General features: G+C 39.7%; 1 protein-coding gene and 1 long non-coding RNA gene across 3 annotated transcripts in view; both read right to left on the reverse strand.

Moving 5' to 3' along the window:
* npr1a (natriuretic peptide receptor 1a) overlaps positions 1-20,446 on the reverse strand; it is a 122,395-nt gene that overhangs the window by 19,659 nt on the left and 82,290 nt on the right. For both annotated transcript variants that reach the window (XM_082186098.1, XM_082186099.1), the window contains exon 6: positions 93-187. In XM_082186098.1, the coding sequence (XP_082042224.1) occupies positions 93-187 (95 nt within the window). The remainder of the gene's footprint in view (positions 1-92; positions 188-20,446) is intronic.
* LOC309511080 lies at positions 18,281-20,389 on the reverse strand. The gene is made up of 2 exons (XR_014210494.1): positions 20,072-20,389; positions 18,281-20,039 (listed from the first exon to the last, which is right to left on the reverse strand). It is a non-coding gene; the product is annotated as an uncharacterized lncRNA (long non-coding RNA).

The raw sequence follows: 20,446 nt of genomic DNA on the forward strand, positions 1-20,446 counted from the left end.
CAGCAATCATTTCAGAAGTGTTGAGGTGGGTTTAGCCAGTTATGTATTTTAAATGTGAAAAGGTGTATGTGATCAGATGAAGGGCTCCGTACCTGATAAACTCCTGTATTCGTGTCGGTCATGTCCCATAGAGCAAAGTCAATCTCCCGATCACCATTCTCATCTAGCTGAACGAGTCCGGTAACCCCTTTGAATATTAGAAAATAAATAGATCAGATGTTCATTCTATGCTGAAAAAAGCTGGAGTGTCAGACTGCGCAATGCAGTTTGAGCCTTATTTCATTGTAAGTCTCCCAGTAAAACATTTCCTCGTGAAGGAGTACACTTTAGCATACTTTTAAAAAGAGTACTTAGATAAATAATACTTTAAATGGGATGGTATACTGCCCTTTTCACAAGATGTGAAATGTCTCTGATGTCCCCAGAGTGTGTATTTGAAGTTTTAGCTCAAAATACCCAACAGATATTTGTATATAGCATGTTAAAATTGACATTTTTTGAGGGTGAGCAAAAACACACAGTTTTTGTGTCTGTCCCTTTAAATGCAAATGAGCTGCTGCTCCCAGCACAGAGGGTGGAGCTTCAACAGCTTATGTTCTTTTACATCACACAGACATGCACTGAACATTTCAAAAACTTTGAGCATTTTATGTTCAAACCGGCGCCCAGCAACGGCTCAGGACCTTGTTCAAAATCCTGCAGCGCCACAGAGCGCCATCTACATAGTTTTACAATAAATGTACATTTATTTGTCTCAAATCGTCGTTAATGTATATACTGACTTCACCCTGTGCTGCAATATACATTCAGTTTTACTCTCATTTACAGAAATCAGCTGCTTGAATGAAAATGGCTGCTGTTATAGGATTTTCAGGTGATATTCTCAATTCATTCAGTTAACGGACGCGACTGCAGACTTAGCAACGATTGTATTTAATTGTAGCCTACAGTACAATCATAACATAGTACAGGCATTATCTTAATTTCATAATGTCCTTAAACATAACAATATTGCTGGCCATAAACTGAGAAAGTGCGCGTTCGGTGTGCGATACCTCGAGTTGTCCTAGACGTGGCACGGCGCGGCGCGTCCGGTGTGCGACCCCCTTAAGTGCTGCGCATTTGTTTATCATATAAATGCATTAACTAACATTAACAGACAATGAATGAGCAATATATTTGTTAGTATTTATAAATCTTTTTTTAGTTGTTAGTTAAACAATAAAACTATTTAAGCTCTGGTCCATTAATATTAACAAATACTTCTATAAATTTAACAAAGGTTATTTTCAAAAGTCAATTTTAAAAAGATTTAAATTCGTTTATTAAATTTTTTTTAAAGAGATATCTTATGTTAAACTTTTTTAACTTTTACAAAGCATTACCCTCCCAGACAGGGGCATTAACCTTTACAAACCATTACCCCCCCCACATAAGTTAACACTGTAGTTTATGTGTAGTTATCTTCTACTCATTGATTAGCATATTCTGTCATGATAATCTATAAATCGCATTTCTGGGGGCGGGGTTTATGTAAATCTTAGGGTTGGTGATGTCACTAATCCGGGAGGAATGTTGTGTAGTCCCTACCAGCCGTTTGTTGTAGTCCTTAAAAAGCAATTTCTTTAAAAGAAAATATCGCCCTTTACTTTGAACTTTGAGCGTTGTAACTTTGCAGATGTTGTTTATGCTTAAACAGCAACATTACACACTAACTAAAGTTAAAAAAGTGAAATCATAATCAACCACCCCTTTAAAAGAATATACTAAAGTGTGAACTGAATGTAATGTTTTCAGACACTTCATTGCATTGTAACTGCAATCACAATAATGAAATGTGTTAGTTAAAATTTATATTAAATGCAACTAGTTGAACTGACAAAGCATTTATGGTAAACTAAAACATACTTTAAAACTTGCATTATAGTACATTAAATCTATTTGTAATTAAAATGTAATATCTAATAACACACTACAGTTAAAATTATTATCAAGTACTTTATATGCTTTAGTTAGTCAACACATAAGTGTTCTTTAAAGCACAACAAAAGATTATTAAAATGTAATGATTTTTATGTAAGGATCTTTTTAATTGACATTATACTGTAAGTGCACTTTTTTAGTGTACTGAAACATATTCATGAACGTTTAATATCTTTAAGTACACTTAAGTGGCCTTTTATTTCCTTAATATTATATTATCTGCAAGTACAATTTTTTTTTTTTTTTTTTTTTTTTTTTTACAAGGGTTGTATTCAACATTTGGTCTAATTTGCACTGGCACATTATTAATCATTCATCATGTAGCAGTTTAAATATCACTGATGGATGAACACAAGGCTAACGCAGTCAGCAACAGATGCACCTGTAGGAAAAAAACAAAAAAAACCTTGGCTAAACCACACAGGGGGAAGGAGGCTAAAAGATAATCACACCTCATTTATCCAGTAGATTTTCCAATCATTGATGCAGTAAGCACTGAGCAAGCACACTATATGCCTCTTGCCAGCAATGTGACTCTTTCCTGGCACTCAGCATTAATGCTCACAAACCTGACTGTGCTTTTCTGATGGCACTGTGCCCAGCACACCTGAGTTCTGCTAACCCATGCAGAGGCATTCAATAAGATTTAACAAGCCTTGTTTCTCTTGGCTTAGTACAAAAAAACCCCCCCAAAAAAACCCACAACTAACAAATGGCTTATTTCCATTTAACCTGTTAGACATATTTAAATAGATATTTTAAAATGATCTAGCCCTGTTTCAGAGCATCAGATAGCTCTCTTAACAGAAAATGACAGCTTTTAACGTTAGATCTAGAGGCCTTTTAAGGTGACATGTTTTTCTTCTCAGGGAAGAAGTGTGTGTGTGTGTGTGTGTGTGTGTGTGTGTGTGTGTGAAATAAACTGGCCACTGAGAAGTGAAGTACAATTGAAAAAGAAGTACATGTTAGCACTATTTTTAAAGGAAGACTTATGCAAATAATATACTTTAACGAATATACTTGTGTAAACGGATAAACGTTTCAGATACTTAATTCCAATTAAATTAAAGGAACCGTATGTAAGAAATGTATTTCAATTAATCATAAAATGGCCCTGATATGTCACTAGACATTAAGAAATCATGTTCATTTCAAATACTTATATCACTGACAACAGTAGTTCGGCCAGGATATTGTCATTTAAAAGTGAAGTTGCAGCCCTCAACTGATGTTGATGTTGTCATGTTGTGTTTTGGCCTGATGCTCCACCCTCAACCTATCTACTAATCACGAAGTCAGTAGTGTTTCGGCATCCGGGTTGCCAGCTCTGCTCTAGTTACCACAGTCACAGCTGCAGCTACAAACGTGTCGGATAAAAAATTTGTAACGTTACGAAACCTAAAAGACCTCGTTATGAATCTGAAATACGTCGTGACAAAGTCAGAGAAAAAACGTACTGTGTAGGACTCGTCACTTGCCATTGGAAGCTCCTTGTAGCAGCCTACGTTCCTGCTGGATCCTGCAGCCTAAGTGGCAACCTCGAGTCAGGGGGAGGGGGAGGGGATACACCGCTCTACAGTAATTTGAAAGTGATTGCAGTACCAGTTTTGGCCACAATCTTACATACGGTTCCTTTAATATGTATTAAAGTTTGAATTTATATTAAATGGAATTAGAATCACGTTAGAGTTCTTTTTTGCTCCACTTCAGGACATTTAGAAAGGATATTTTTATATCAGATCTTCCATTCAGTACATCCATTGACATTGCCACATGATTAAAGTGTACTGTCAAATGTATAGACATGCATTTATGGTAATATACTTTGATGTCATTTCTTTTGAAACTTCATGTCATTTGTAAATACATTTGTAATGATAAAGCTACAATTTAGTAAAATATGTTAACTTTAAATGTAATATCAAATAACACACTAAACGTAAAATTATAATCAAGTACTTTGTGCTTCAGTATGTTAGTCAACACATCTAAATAAGTGTACTTTTTTAAAGCACAACAAAAGATTGTTAAAACATAGCAATTTTACATAATTTAAAGTAAAACTTTAGATTATTTGACATTACTACAAAGTGAACTTCTAAAAATACTTAACTTTGTTGAGAAACACAATTATATTATCTGCAAGTACAGTTTTTAAAAAATATACTTTTTAAGATCTAAGATCTTAGAAGATTGATTGTATACACTACTGTATACAATCAATACACTTTTTTTCAGATTATTTTTCTAATGCATGAATTTAGAAGAATAATTCACTCAAAAATCAAACAAGTTATTTACAAGTCTCCACCTCCCTCGAGTTATTTTTATTAAATAAGACACCTATGCAGGTTTAGTGTCGTTAAGTTACGAGACACTCTAGAACCCACTCAAGAACTCTAGGGAAAGGCATTTGATGTTATTGATGCCCACCCTGAACCATACGCACTAAAGTTGATTAGAAATAAAAAACAGCATTTTTGGAACAACATGACCATGAGTAAATAGTGACAAAACATTGAATTACACTTCTGGATGAACTATGGCATACAAAATTATAGAAGCATGCTAAGAATAACTGAATTTGCGGAGGAACTTGGCTGATCCACAACAGTCTGATTCTAGTTATAAAAGTCTTTAGAGAGTTTCTATTCCTGAAGTCTTTTACTCCAAGTAGATTTACCCTATAGACCTTCTATTTTTGCCTTGGCTTGTTGATACTGATCAATAGTGCTCACCATGGGAAGCAAGACAGAGACAGACTGCAATGGAGATGAGCATGAGATGACGTGCTAATATCTTGGGAGTAGAAACAATAATGAAGCGACTCAGAAAATACAATAAAGACTGAATCGGGCAAGAGCATGATGAGAAATCAATGCTGAATAAAGAGACTTAAAGACTGTTGTGTCTAGAGAGACTCTAGAGAAAATAGATGTTGTGAATGCACATCTCTCTCTGCAGTATTTGTTATTTGGGCTCCCATGGTCCCAGCGGAGAGCCAGGTTCAGTCAGCGGCATAGAGTTTCATCCCTGACACGGCAACACGCTGTTTCCATTTGAGCCACACTAATAGGGTGGCAATATACTGTGTGTGTGTGTGCAAGCGTGTATGTGTGTTAAGTGAGGTTACGTGCATGTGTGCATGCTCAGGGGGTGTTTGTCTCTCCTATCGAGGACATAGTCCCCCCCCCCCACCCCCACACCCCCCCACCCCCTCCCACTCCCACTCCTCAATATCTGAGCCGGAGCGTACCTGTTTGTGCAGCATCAAATTGAATGAATTAGAAGAGTGGTTACTGGAGCCTGACACAGTGTGTTCTCTTTGAAACAGCCCTTTTAGTCAGACTGATGTCAGAGGAATGTATCTTTTTATGAAGTTCTATGTAATATAAATATCTATGTAATTAGACTGTGCTAGCGTTAGCTTGAAAGCCTCCCTCTTGCGTGAAGTGGCAGCAGAAAAAAGCAGCACAGCCGTGATTGGCATGGCTTTCTTCCTGTAATTTCAGCTCTAATTATCTTGGTATTTCCAAATCACAGTAGTGAAGTCAGAGGTAAATTACATGTGGGGTTTGTTGTTCCTAAAAATCAAGTTGCTTACTTTAAGAAAAAAAGCATAGGCTAAATAAATGAATGCTAATATAAATAAATGTATAATTTACGGTCCTCTTAGTTCTGTAATAGCGTCCCTGTAGCTTGACAGGTAGAACGTGGAACTAGCAGGTCATGGGTTCGATTCTCAAAGAAAACATATACTGATAAACATACATTAAATAAAACATTCGACGAATGTGATTGTGGTAAAAATGTCAATGCCAAATTAAATTACACGTCTAATCATTTAACATGTATGTGTAAAATGGTTCATTACAATTTACCAAGAATTAGAAAATTCAACATTTTAAGTGAACATGTAAAGACATTACTAGGGGTGACCCCGAATAGTCGAAGATTCGATGCTTCGATTGGAGGAGCCTGATTCGACTACCGATCTCACGGTCGAATCTTCGCAGAGGTGTTATGAAACGAGGATCATGCCACTTTGGCTATATGAGGGCGCTCAATGCCTGATTTCACATAGAACCACCGATTTTCTGTCAATACTTTAATATTCAGCCTATTATGATAATGCTGTATATAAAAATGTGCAAAGAAAGAAGCTTAATATTTTTTAACGTGCGTGAACAGATTTTAAGTTTCACTTTCGATCCGTGACCGACAGAGGAGCGTCTTGGCGGCAAGGATTTAAATCTTTAACAATGTCTGGGATAAGAAAATGTAAAGTGTGGATGTACATCATCAGAAAGGATATTCTCCAAGGCTGGATTTAGCATCAGGAAAACCATGATCGCACTTCTGCCGGCCAACGTTAACAAGTTGGTTTTCCACGGGACATTCTAAAATGCTTAACGTGAAAAAAGCTTTTAAAACGCTTAAAAGGCACTTTAACGTTGCTTAATGCATGCACACAGTAGCCTACACACTTTTATACCATATGTGCAGATTAGTAGATGAACGCAGTGCGTTTTCATATTTTAATTTAACTGTTTTAGGAGATAAACGTTTTTCACGTTAAGTGTTTTAGAATGTATTTTATCCACGCGCACAATTTGAAAAGACTCCAACGGATACAGACAGAGCGAAAGACTGGATTTTTTCTCTCGATCAGGTAGGGTACTGTCACGAACTGCTCCGAGACACGAAAGTTGAGGATCCAAATGCAGCTTTATTAAGGGGTAATCCAAAGACGAAATCCAATAAACAGGCAAAGGGTCAAAACACAAGTAGACAGTCCAAACAAACAAACAAAACAGGCAGGGGTCAGAGGCAAGAGAGTAATCCAGGGAACAGGCAAGAAATCCAAAAACCAAGAGACATGAAAACCAGGGAAAATGCTCAGAAGTGCAGTGCAACAACATACAAAACTTCGCAATGATTGAATGAACAAGGAATAAATAGGCTGAAACTAACAAGGTGATGAGATACAGGTGAATGAGATACAGGTGAATACAATCAGTGATGATGAGTCCGGGCAGTGAGTTATGGGAAATGTAGTCTGAGTGAACAAGAAAGTCTGGTGTGGAGTGCCCTCTGGCGGCTCTCATGGGCACTCCAGCTTGTGACCGTTACATAGCCCCCCTTTTTAAGGAGCGGATTCCAGACGCTCAGAAAAACAGTTCAGGAGGGTGGTGGAGCAGAGGAGGACCCGGGGGCGGGATGGAGGGCCAGGCCCGTGTAGTGGAAGAGGACCTGGAGACTGCGGCAAGATGGGAGGCCAGGGCGGATCAGGCTGTGCAGGCGACCAGGGCGGATCAGGCTGTGCAGGCGACCAGGGCGGATCAGGCTGTGCAGGCGACCAGGGCGGATCAGGCTGTGCAGGCGACCAGGGCGGATCAGGCTGTGCAGGCGACCAGGGCGGATCAGGCTGTGCAGGCGACCAGGGCGGATCAGGCTGTGCAGGCGACCAGGGCGGATCAGGCTGTGCAGGCGACCAGGGCGGATCAGGCTGTGCAGGCGACCAGGGCGGATCAGGCTGTGCAGGCGACCAGGGCGGATCAGGCTGTGCAGGCGACCAGGGCGGATCAGGCTGTGCAGGCGACCAGGGCGGATCAGGCTGTGCAGGCGACCAGGCAGTGCAGGCGACCAGGGCGGATCAGGCAGTGCAGGCGACCAGGGCGGATCAGGCGACCAGGGCGGATCAGGCAGTGCAGGCGACCAGGGAGGAGACGACCCTTCAGGCGGCCAGGGAGGAGACGAACCTTCAGGCGGCCAGGGCGGAGACGAACCTTCAGGCGGCCAGGGCGGAGACGAACCTTCAGGCGGCCAGGGCGGAGACGAACCTTCAGGCGGCCAGGGCGGAGACGAACCTTCAGGCGGCCAGGGCGGAGACGAACCTTCAGGCGGCCAGGGCACAGGAACAGACAACGGCTCAGGAACAGGGACAGACACCGGCTCAGGGACAGGAACAGACACCGTGTCGGCGACCATCTCTGCTGAGGACTCAGGCGACGGTCATTTCGTCTGGACACACTGGCTCGGCGGCGGCCATCTTGTCCGAAGACACTGGCTCGGCGGCGGCCATCTTGTACGAGACACTGGCTCGGCGGCGGCCATCTTGTCCGGAGACACTGGCTCGGCGGCGGCCATCTTGTACGGAGACACTGGCTCGGCGGCGGCCATCTTGTACGAGACACTGGCTCGGCGGCGGCCATCTTGTACGAGACACTGGCTCGGCGGCGGCCATCTTGTCCGGAGACACTGGCTCGGCGGCGGCCATCTTGTACGGAGACACTGGCTCGGCGGCGGCCATCTTGTACGGAGACACAGGCGTGGAGTCGGCCATCTTGTCCGAAGACACAGGTGCAGAAAGAGGAAGAGGAACAGATTCAGTCTCGGCGGGACGAGACTCTTGACGGGCGGACGTGACATGAGGCTCAGTCTCTGGATCGGCAGAAGTGACGAGGCTCAGTCTCTGGATCGGCAGAAGTGACGTGAACAGTCTCTGGATCGGCAGAAGTGACGTGAACAGTCTCTGGATCGGCAGAAGTGACGTGAACAGTCTCTGGATCAGGATCAGCACGCTCTGAGCTTGACAGGACCAGCGGCGGCAAGGGCTTTGAGCTGGGCAGGACAAGCGGCGAAGAGGACTCTGAGCTGGCTAGGACCAGCGGTGAAGAGGACTCTGAGCTGGCTAGGACCAGCGGCGAAGACGACTCTGAACTGGACGGAACCAGCGGTGAAGGCTCGGTGCTGGACGGAACCAGCGGCGAAGAAGGTTGAGCGCTGGACGGGACCAGTGGTGAAGAGGACTCAGTGCTGGACGGGACCAGTGGTGAAGACTTTGTGCTGGCGGGCATGACGCTTGCTGTCACAGACGCGGCGGGCATGACGCTCTCAGTCTCAGGGGCGGCGGGCACGACGCATACTGCTTTGGTCTCAGCAGATTTGGCGTGAAGTGTGGGCTCGGCTGGACTGGCGTGAAGTGCAGGCTCTGGCTCTGCAGGACTGACATGAAGCTCGGGCTCTGGCTCTGACTCGGCAGGACTGACGTGAAGAGGCTGATCTGGGAATGCTGATGATTGTGGTGGACCAAGCTCCGTGGCCATTGCCTCTTGGAGTGTGATGCCCCTTCCCAAAAAAGGTTTAGGGGACATGTCCTCAACCTCCCCAACAGTGAAGGAGGAACCACATAAAATTAGGGCATAGTCCAGAAAGTCTCTTAGACTGCAATTAAACTTCCCTTCAGGAAACCAAGATCTTATGGGCTCATTTAGTCCAAAACAGAAAATGTCCTTTAAAGCCACTTCATCAAATGGAACTTGAGAAGATAACTTACAAAACTGGTGAACATAGTCCTCAATAGGTAAGTCTCTTTGCTGGAAATGTAGTAGTTGGTCGACTGGGTCCATGGTTAGATTGGAAATGCTCATAAAAGCCACTGGATCTGGGTATGGCGAAGTTTTCTGTCACGAACTGCTCCGAGACACGAAGGTTGAGGATCCAAATGCAGCTTTATTAAGGGGTAATCCAAAGACGAAATCCAATAAACAGGCAAAGGGTCAAAACACAAGTAGACAGTCCAAACAAACAAACAAACAAAACAAAACAGGCAGGGGTCAGAGGCAAGAGAGTAATCCAGGGAACAGGCAAGAAATCCAAAAACCAAGAGACATGAAAACCAGGGAAAATGCTCAGAAGTGCAGTGCAACAACATACAAAACTTCGCAATGATTGAATGAATGAACAAGGAATAAATAGGCTGAAACTAACAAGGTGATGAGATACAGGTGAATGAGATACAGGTGAATACAATCAGTGATGATGAGTCCGGGCAGTGAGTTATGGGAAATGTAGTCTGAGTGAACAAGAAAGTCTGGTGTGGAGTGCCCTCTGGCGGCTCTCATGGGCACTCCAGCTTGTGACCGTTACAGGTACAAGTGATTTCAAAACTTTTCAGCTGGTTCTAATTAGATTTTTGGATGCTGTGAACATTTTTAGCTAAAAAGACTGCCATTCCAGTTTAGCATTTATTGTTGTTTCAGCAGTTAAAAAGACAAAGTTGAAAATTCTGGCTACTATCGTTATTTGAATAATTTCTTTATTTTAATTTTATTTATTGATCTGTCAGGGTTATCTAATCTAACTATTTGTGGCTTGTGTTTTGAATATATGTTCCCCTGCACTTTAGGCATTTTGCACACATTTGCTCCTCATCTTGTGACTTGATTCTGATTTATTTCGTTTTGCATTTTTATTTATTAGAAAGGTATATTCTATTCTAATTTAATTTAGTAAATTAATTGTTTATTTTTTCGGTGCATGATGCATCGATGTTGTGCTGTACTTAGAGCCTGCTTGCACAGGTAATTTAGCCGATTTAATTTAATTTGCATGTGAAATGTAAATCCTGTCTGCAGTGTGGCCTTTCTGGAGTTATTTATGTTATTTCTTAGTTTTATTGATCCAAAATGTTTTTATACATTTTCTTCTATATCTTTGTGTGATTGTCTGTACATACATGATTCGACTATTAGTCGACTATAGGCAAGACTTGACGATTCTGATTCGACTATGAAAATCCATAGTCGGGGTCACCCCTAGACGTTACACAAATTTTGTAGAATCTTGCGTGCCCAAGCAAAAAATAAATAAAAATAATAATCAACATAACTTAATGACACAAATTAACTGAATATCACTGAGCACCAGGGTTATTATACTTAACATGAAACTAAAAATAAAAACATTAAAAACATTTGATAAAAATGTTAAAAATAAAAATAAATGAAAACTATATAGATGTCACGTGTCAGTGCATGTTTGGACTTTCAGTTTGTGTTTTGATTGGTTCCTGTTTTCCTTTGTTCTTTTCCCACCACTCCTTCATTTCTATGGTTACTATAATGTACGAGTTAATTTGTCCCAGCTGTGTATGATTAATAATATTGCTTCTGTTTGCTATTTAAGATGCACCCTTTCTTTCAGTCTTTGTCTGATCTCCATTGTGTTTATGAGTGTTTTCCCTGCCTGTCAGTTTGTTCCAGAGTACTATTATTAAAGTTTGAGTTTGTATCTATAATCAGTTTTCAGTCTGTTCCTGAGGAAACCACAGTGTGACAATAGACATAAAAAAAAAAAAAACGAATACAAATGTTAAAACCCAACAAAATTACTAAAACTGAAAATACAAAATACAAAATAATTCAAAATATAAAAAAACAATAATAGCATCACAATGTATAGTTAACTCTGCTGAGCAAATTCAGACATACATCAAAATGCTGATAGCCTTTCAAATCATTCTCATTATAAAACCCAACAATAATAGGAACTTGCATTTATTTAAATGATACATTTTGACATCAAAATGCAAAAAGGAATGTTAAAGGTATGAACCTGCAAAGCAGAATCTAAGGGACCAGGGGCCTAATGTATAAACATTGTGTTAAACATGGTATCACGTGAATGGGAATATGCATGGAAATTATATGCAGATGACGTTATGCACGTTATGGAGATGCATGTATGCATCTTTCGCTGACTGGGTTTTATAAAGGGAATTTTGCTCTGGGGTTCTGGAGTACACATGGTTTTAAAACATTTGTGGATGAACACTTTTAGGATGATATCTACGGAAAGTTTTATACATGAGGCCCCTGCTCAAGTTGTTTATGACTTCCCCTATAAAATAAAAATTTTGGCATTTAAGAGACAATACACATTTTAAGCTTTATCTGATGTAAGATCATGCATTTCAATGCACTCACTCATGAAGAGTGTGTGCCGACAGCATGACTGTAAATCTTTTTCTATATTCATACTGCAAAACATTTACAACTACAAACACCAAGTGCTTCCTTTTATGATTTTTTTTTTTTTAAATATATATATATATTCCCTTGGTAATCAAAAGCACACATCACATATGCAGTTTGAACATGTGGGACCATGTGGTGAAAGTGTGCATGAAACTCTTACTATAAGAGGACATAAGAACTTCATATTGCCAATCCCAAGAGGGATTGCGGACAACTGTTGAATCATGGGAAGAGGCTTATAGAACATTCAGATGGTTTGCCTGGGTGTGGGAATAGACCAAGTGGGGTCTTCTCATCTCACATAAAAAGCATGAGGATTTCTAAATCTATATTTTTTTCCTGACCAAAATATGTCCCATTAGTCCCGTTCACATAATCCACACGATGTGAAATGCACCTCTAAACAAAAGTGACATGTGTTGCTTTGACCTCTGCATGAAGGTTACAATCATTAGTTGTCCAGTAATACAGGCTGTGCTTTCAATTGGGACATGGTTGAAATTGTTTAAACTTTAGCATATAGCATTACAATACTTGACCTGCAAGCAATGCAGGTTGATGCTTTGCCCCATGTAGTTCATAGGGACCTATGAAATACAGTTTATTTTCCCCAAAATTCTGCTTTCCATTATAATTCTTTTTTTCAGAATTCCTTTTTTTTTGTTGTTTCAAAAAATTAAAACAATCAAAAAGTACATCTAATCAACTGATTTCATAAAACTTCATAGAGCCCTAAGTTTAACACTTTCAGGCAATAAAAGGTCTACAGATGGATCAATTTCAAGCTGGAGGGAAAGTTACATTCCATATACGTTTCTTATTTTGTAACCAAAGAAACTTAACAAGAATTGGCACTTTAAGGGGTATACAATGCAAGACCTAAGGTCAGATTTGATGGTTGGTGGTTGGCAGAGTGACTGTAAGAATGAGCAGACAGTAAGAATTAAGTCTTTGGTTCTCAGTTGTTTAAGAGCAACTGATTTTGAGTCCTTGGTCGATATCAAGTGGATATGATTGCACGTTATAAGAACTTCACAGCATGACAGCTCCTCACACTGACGATAGCATTTGCCGGCCTGCGAACAAACTGTCGATAACGTTCCCTGCTGGAGTCAAATATAGTTGCTTTATAGAGAGTGGCTCTGATCTTAGCGGCTTCTGCTACTCAGATTGAATTATAGATAAAAATGGTGCCCTTTTCATGTATAACTGTTATCAATGATGCTTTTGAGAAAGGTCTGACTGCATATGTCATGAAAGGTTCTATATGCAAGATACTTGTCGCAGTAAGCCAATATCAATCTTTATATTATCCTGTATCAAATGATTAAAAGATGAGAAGCATCAAATGCATTTTTTAACTGAATTTCAGAAAAACATGCTCAGGTCACCCAGAAATCAGTAGAATACAATATTTTTTTGTGAGATTCACTCAAATGACATATATTATTTCATTATTCATTATTTCAAATGACATTACAGTCATTCATCATTTAATTTCTTTCTCTTATCTTTATCAATATATTAAATACTATGTCCTACCAAATGCCAGAGCTGTTGGTAGATAGCAACATTATTTTGTCTTGTAAGACAGAGTTTTTCAGTATCGTTTTGCTTATGAGGGACCCCTTTCCTAAAATAAAAAGGCCTCTATGTATTTTCATTTATATTGTGTGAGAAAAAAAGTGCTATTATCAAACTGCTTTTGGGTTTCATAAAATGAATACACCAAAGCACTGCAAATTATTTAAACATTATCTGGAATATCACATATTATATAATTCAGTAAATCATCATGTTAAATATATCAAAGAGAGCAAATGAGTAAAAAGAAATAGGGGGTTTTGAGGGCTCTGCTTTGTGTTCCCTGGTGTCTCTCTCTCTCTCTCTCTCTCTCTCTCTCTCTCTCTCTCTCTCACTCTCTCTCGTCTTTTGAGAGAGGAATAGATTTGCTTTTTTAAGCTGTCTGACAGCAGAATCGGTCTTTTGAGAGGCCCAGAGGTGCTTAGATCGATAAGGATAGCATAGCCACTGAATGGACTGTATTTACTGCTGAATGCAGATGATTAGCAAGAGACTTGAATGCAACCTGGAGCAAAACCAAACAAGAGTGAATACATGTGTTGGTGAGGATGGACAGCTGGTACAGTACATCCCCATATTATGTAATAGAAGCCCATGGTTTGATAGAAATAGATCTATTTGGATAAAGTGACAATAATATTAGCATATACATCAGCATATGCTTTTATTTATTTTTAGTTCACATTTTAAACATCTAAAATGCATGCCATCTTTAGATATCTATATGCATGGGGCATATATTGAGTAATAATCAATTGCTACTGTAGATTTTTTTGAGATTATATAGAAATTAAAATTTTCTCACCAGTCAAAAAAGAGATTTTTTTGTAAATAAACGGCATAAATGGCTCATTCAGACTTTTCATATTTACATACAGATGACATCTATTCAGTCACACTGATGTAATCAAAGTACGATAGGTACTATTCATATAAAATAACAAAGGAACTACTGATTAGAATAAAATATGGGAAACTCATACTCAACTGTTCCTGGCAGTGCAAAGTCTACACTGCACCCGACAGCAAATCCATAGCTTGTGAGTAAAATGAAGCAAAACACTGTAACCCATTTCACATCTGAAGAAGTTTTAGCCAGTTAATTTCTCAAAGGATACCCACACATAGAGGGTCTCTCCCTTGTCCATGTTCATGTTAGTTCAACTAATGTTAACGGATACATCTTTTGATCTTAAAAATATATTAGTAAATGTTGTTTTTAATTAACATTAATAAAGATTATTAAATGCTGTAGAAGTATTTATAATAGTTAGTTCTTGTTAACTATAATATAGTTAACCAATGTTAACAAATGAAACTTTACTGTAAACTCTTACCATCAAATCTTTTCAGGCAAATCTTTTTGTTTGTTTGTTTAGAATATGATACATTATGCACAATTGTAATTTGCTTTGACCATCAATACAGTGAACTTTATTAATAAAGTTGCTGTATGTGTGAACGGGTTGGAAAATGGGGAAGATAATTAAAGTACAATTTTGTTTTACAAATATCAAGGGAAAAATACAATAAAACAATTGAAGATTAAAAATACCCTTTTTTGCTTAATTTCTCTAAGCATTACTAGCTATATGGATAATTAATATCTTTTTACACTTTACATTCATAAATGCATTCATGCACACAAAAAGAAATAGTCAGTGGAAAAATACAGCTGGCCCTACAGTTTTAGAGGGGTCTGTTCCTGTGTGAAAAATCCCTGCTCACGGGATGCAAGGGTCCATCTGGGGAAGAGACATCGCATCAGTGTCAGCTGCATGTGGTGGCTAATGTAATCACCATGGAGACATGAGGAGAGTGATTGACAGGTTCATCCCCTGATCAAATTTCCTCTCTTGAATGAGGTAGGGTGTTACCAGATGAGACAAGGAACTTATGATTGGGAAAATGAGCCCCAAAGAGGAGATGTCAATAGACAGTCTGTTGTAGAGGGTGTAATCGCATGGTTAAAGGATGTCCTCATGGACTCTGAGGGGGGTGAGAAGGAGGGATGTGGGTTTCAACATGCACACCAAATGGCGTTAATTTATGAAGAAATCTGAGAGAGGCCAGGGAGTAGGGCTACAGGGATTGCGCCACTGGGAAGATGATCTCTTTGACTTCAGGAAACCCATGATGCAGGAAAGGAAAACTGAGAAGTCACTCCAAAGGGATGCTGAGAATAGGAGATATTACACTGCAAAGTGGACATATTTATGTCCTCGGACTCATAAAGGAAAGAAGTTTGCTTCCACATGAACTATAGAGCACTGTGGGAAATGGCTGGAGATTAGCTGTGCTGTGGTTTCCTGTGCAAAATATGGAGGATTCACTCTTCAAAAACAATGTACAAATTGACAAATAAATATACACCCACACATACCACATGGCTTAAGATAGTGAACTATTGCTGTGTGTAGCTTAAATCTAGTGGCTTAATTTAAATTGTGTATCTGGACTAGTAAAATCCAGATTTAGTTAACTAGTGGCTTAGCAATGTGTATCTGGGTGTTAACTAGCTATGTGTGCCTGAGCCAATATGGCTCAAGATTACCTAATTAGAAACATGTTTGTGTCGTTAACAAACAGATATCATGCTGAAGGCTGATAGAAATAAGGAAAGTAAAACCCATTTGAAATCAGCCCGAATGCACTCAGCAAAGCTATTGAAAAAATTTCCCTTGGAAAATAGTTGGAGGTTTTGTAGCAAAATACGGTGAGCCGTGGTTGAATATGTACTGTATATGTGTGTGAATGCCTATTTCACTTTAACTTGTTCTCATATCCGCAATGCTTAGTCGCTGTATCCTCACAGAAATTACATAGACCACTTGCTGCAGATGCTAAAAACACTATAACGTAATCGCTGCTGCTTACATGCTTAGATATTCACTCCTGCATGGGTCACTTATTTTAGATGTTGAATTTCAGAGGAATTCTAAAAAGTGCGCTGCAGACTGCTACAGCAAACCCTGACCAAGTATATGAAAGTTGAGCAGTAAGCTTATTGGTTGCTGATGCAACATGATCCAATCAGCTGAGCCCTGTAAATAATGATGTTATTGCTATAGAAGATTGAGTTAAGCTTGAGACCTATCAGCCTGTCATCTAGAGTTTCATGACAGAACTTTGTATTTATTTCTTTGAAACTTGAAACTTACAACTTTAAATGCTGCCAATTTCAACCGATGGCTATAACTTTGACCAATACATTACAAACTAGATATTATGTGATTATGTTCAGACACCTCTCCAGTCCAATTAAGAGCAAATCACAATAAATTAATGAAAAATTCTCCCTCCCCAATAAAAAGACAAATCTGAGTAAAATAAAGAGACAAAAGTTTAGTATGTAAGAGAATCATGCACTGGGTAAAACTGTGATCCTCATACATAAATATTTCAGGCTGAAGCTGTTGTGAAGCTAAACACTAGCACATGCTGGATCAGAGTATCCAAACTAAGGCCTGTGCCAGCACTCTGCTCTCAGTGTAACAGAAACCCATGTGAATCAGCACAATATATAGATCATATTACCACATTTCAGCGGTTATGCTTGAGCGAGCATGCTTATCAACCAACTTTTATGACTCATTGCAATTATGTCTTGATTAGCACGTCATCAACATATCCAAGCAAGCCATTTTCAAGAGTATGACTGTTAATCGGTTTACACATGACACTAAAGCTCTGCTCCAAAACTACTGATCTGCCTCCATACACAACATTTAAAGTCATCATGTGCTCTTGATGCCAGAGCTGTTGGTAGATAGCAACATTATTTTGTCTTGTAAGACAGAGTTTTTCAGTATCGTTTTGCTTATGAAGGACCCCTTTCCTAAAATAAAAAGGTCTCTATATATTTTCATTTCTATTGTGTGAGAAAAAAAGTGTGCTATTATAAAACTGCTTTTGGGTTTAATAAAATGAATAAACCAAAGCCACTGCAAATTATTAAAACATTATCTGGAATATCATATATTATATAATTCAGTACATCATCATTAAATATATTTTAGTTATTTACATTTTAATTAACCACAATTTGTAAATAATTTGCAAAAAAACAACAACAAAAAACACTGCAATTCAAAACCTGAATTTTCAGCAGCCATTAATCCAGTCTTCAGTATTACATGATCCTTCAGAAATCGTTCTAATATGCTGATGTGCTGCTGAAGAAACATTTCTTATTATTATCAATGTTGAAAACAATTGTTTTAGAATTATTTGATGTATAGAAAGTGCAAAAGAACAGCATTTATTTGAAGTAGAAATATTTTGTAACATCAAAACTGTCACTTTAATGTAACCTTGCTGAATACAAATATTAATTCATTCCCCCATATTAAAACAATTAAATCAAGATAGTGGACAAAAGAAATATTGGCTATAATTTAGCCTACATCTTAACTTATTAACTTTTACTTCTATTTCATAAGTACAGTATATATAATATATATTAGGAGAGCAGCTGCTTTTATAGGCTGTAGCATTTGAAACATTCTTCTAGGCCTGTACAAAAAAATAAGTCATTGATCAAATTTTTTTTTTTAAAAGGTATGGTTAATATTGACCATCTTAAAGAGGCTACATGCGATTTTCTGAAATTTAAACTCGCGACTGACACCTGTGGCCAAAAAACGGAACTGCTCTTCCTTTCTGCTCGCTCTCGTACGTGCACACTTCACAAGTCATCCGCTGCAAAGAAGTCAACATTATGTTTACAGAGGTAAGAACAGTCAAATACATATATTGTTTGAGAAACTAAGTTTGTTTGCTTACTAGCGGTGGTGGCAGAGTGATCTGAAACATTTAACATGAACGTGCTTGACGTCACATCCGCAGACAGCGCGGGAAAAATTCGACCCGACAGAAAATAGAAAAAATAGGATACAGGCTTATAGGTGCACCCACTGTGAGCGGACAAGGTGTCAGTATGCTCATCAGGAGATGTTTGAGTCATAAATGGTAAAATAAAAAGGCTATTGTTACATTTATTTTGGGGAAAAAGTTGCATATAGCCTCTTTAACCTTTTCTTAAGATCTTCAAAAAAATGAATTACAAACACTTGAAAGGCGTCTAAAGGGGTCCTTTTATACTTGGGAGGAACCTAAAATGGACTCTAACATATCATCTGTAGATCATCTCAGCTTTCCCTCTGTTCTGTTTCTTGTGGGATCTCAATTCCATCATCTATCAGCCTCTCTCTGCTGGACAGTCCCCTTCATCATAGCTTTGAGAGAATTTAGTCCATGTCTTCTTGCATGGATACGAATGCTGATCTGAGGGCCGCAGATCCTCAAAAGAATCTCATCAGAGACCTTGTGCCCTCTGACCTGAGCTCAGGTCATAAGTAGCACAGCGGATTTATGACCTGAATCTCTTGGGTAATAATGTAAGGGTCATTGGGACAGTGAAAGAGCGAGGTGGAAAGCACTTAAAGTAATGGAAGTGAATGCCGCGTCAGTGTTATCATTCCTCCCTATGGGAGCTCGGCTGCACAGCCATTAAAGTCACTATTAGATAAGTGTGCTGTGTGCACTGATGCATTTATTAAATGCTCAGCACTGCTTCCTATTAACTATAGTGTAAAATAACTGTGCGAACTGAAGGAAATCAAAATGCCACTGACATTAAAAACAGGGCATCGGACTGGGTGTACTTGTAGGTTAAACATCAACAGAAGACAGAATAATTAATGTTATGGGTATAGCAGATACTGTCTTATCTAAGCAACAGTATATTTTTACTACATGGTCCATCTCCCTGAAGTCACCTAGGGTTAAGTGTCTCGCTAATGTGTAACCCCTCCTGGGGTTTGAACCAACAGCCTTTAGATTTCCAGCCAAGATCATTAACCACCAAACCACACCACCCCATTAAAGTAAAATATGAGTTCCCTTTCGAATGGGAACTCGCACTGCATCTGAACAAGACGCTATGGGTAACGCCTCCAGAGTGACCAGTTTCTATAGCACGTGTCTAAATGCGACTACTGCATTGGCCGGCGACAGCCTATGACGTTACGGCCGCGAGTATAAAAGGGCACCTGAGGAACACGTCATCCTCTTCTTCGTCTTCAGGGCCATTTGTTGTGACTTGTCGGTAAGTAATTACAACGGCTAGCATATGCAAATGTTTCAGGAAATGTGATCCGTGTCCATTTTATTTGACACCAGATGACACACGACTTGTGCTTAATTTCTTTGGGCGAGGAGCATTCCCTCTGTCCTCGAGGGAATAGAATGCGCACACTGAGCATTTTTCATTGTAAAAGCTCTGCTCTTGTTTTTGTCCCTCTTCTCGAGGGAACTGGGGCAAACACCTGTACTCCGCAGTTCAGGACCTACAATCACTGAGGCGAGGAGGAAACTAAGATCGGGGGGTCTCAGTTTGCTGAGGAGTTTGAGAGAGGCATGGCCCTTTTGCGCTCCTCAGTGGCTGACGAGGGCGAACTGCTGGAGGAGAATGTTTTGTCTCTCACATCCTCTGATCCAGCAGGCAGTGCTCTGCAGCCTTCGAGTCAGGATGAGCAGGAAATGACGGAGGAGGGTGAAGAGTTTAAGAAAACAGAGCCTTCTCAGCTTTCACCAACTGCCCTGCGTATGTGGAATTTATGGAGTACACCTCAGGTAGTTTAGATCTACCTTGGGGGCGCAAGATGGTAGACTAGATGAACGATTTTTATCTGGACATAACCCATGAGCTTTCCCTTTCTTCCTGATCTCCACACAGATATCGAGAAAGCTTGGAAGAATCCGTATTCGGCCTGAATCCATCGATACCAACATGACAATAATGCAAATATTGAAGGGATGTATGTGCATGGATATGTGTCGATGCCTCCCATTGAAGAGATGCTGGTGAGCTATCTCTCAATGAGGAAACATCAACACTGAAGGAGCGACTTCGGAGCGATCCTGCCTTCCAAGTCCTTTAGAGTTATATCATTCTTGAATGGCAGGGCATTCGTGGAAGCGGGTAAGGCCATGGCTGCTTTGCACACTGGCAGTTCTGCAAGCATATCAGGCTGACCTGCTTAAGGACCTGGACC

This window comes from Leuciscus leuciscus, assembly GCF_965113295.1.
Source record: "Leuciscus leuciscus genome assembly, chromosome: 12".
In the NCBI taxonomy this organism is placed as follows: Eukaryota; Metazoa; Chordata; class Actinopteri; order Cypriniformes; family Leuciscidae; genus Leuciscus; species Leuciscus leuciscus.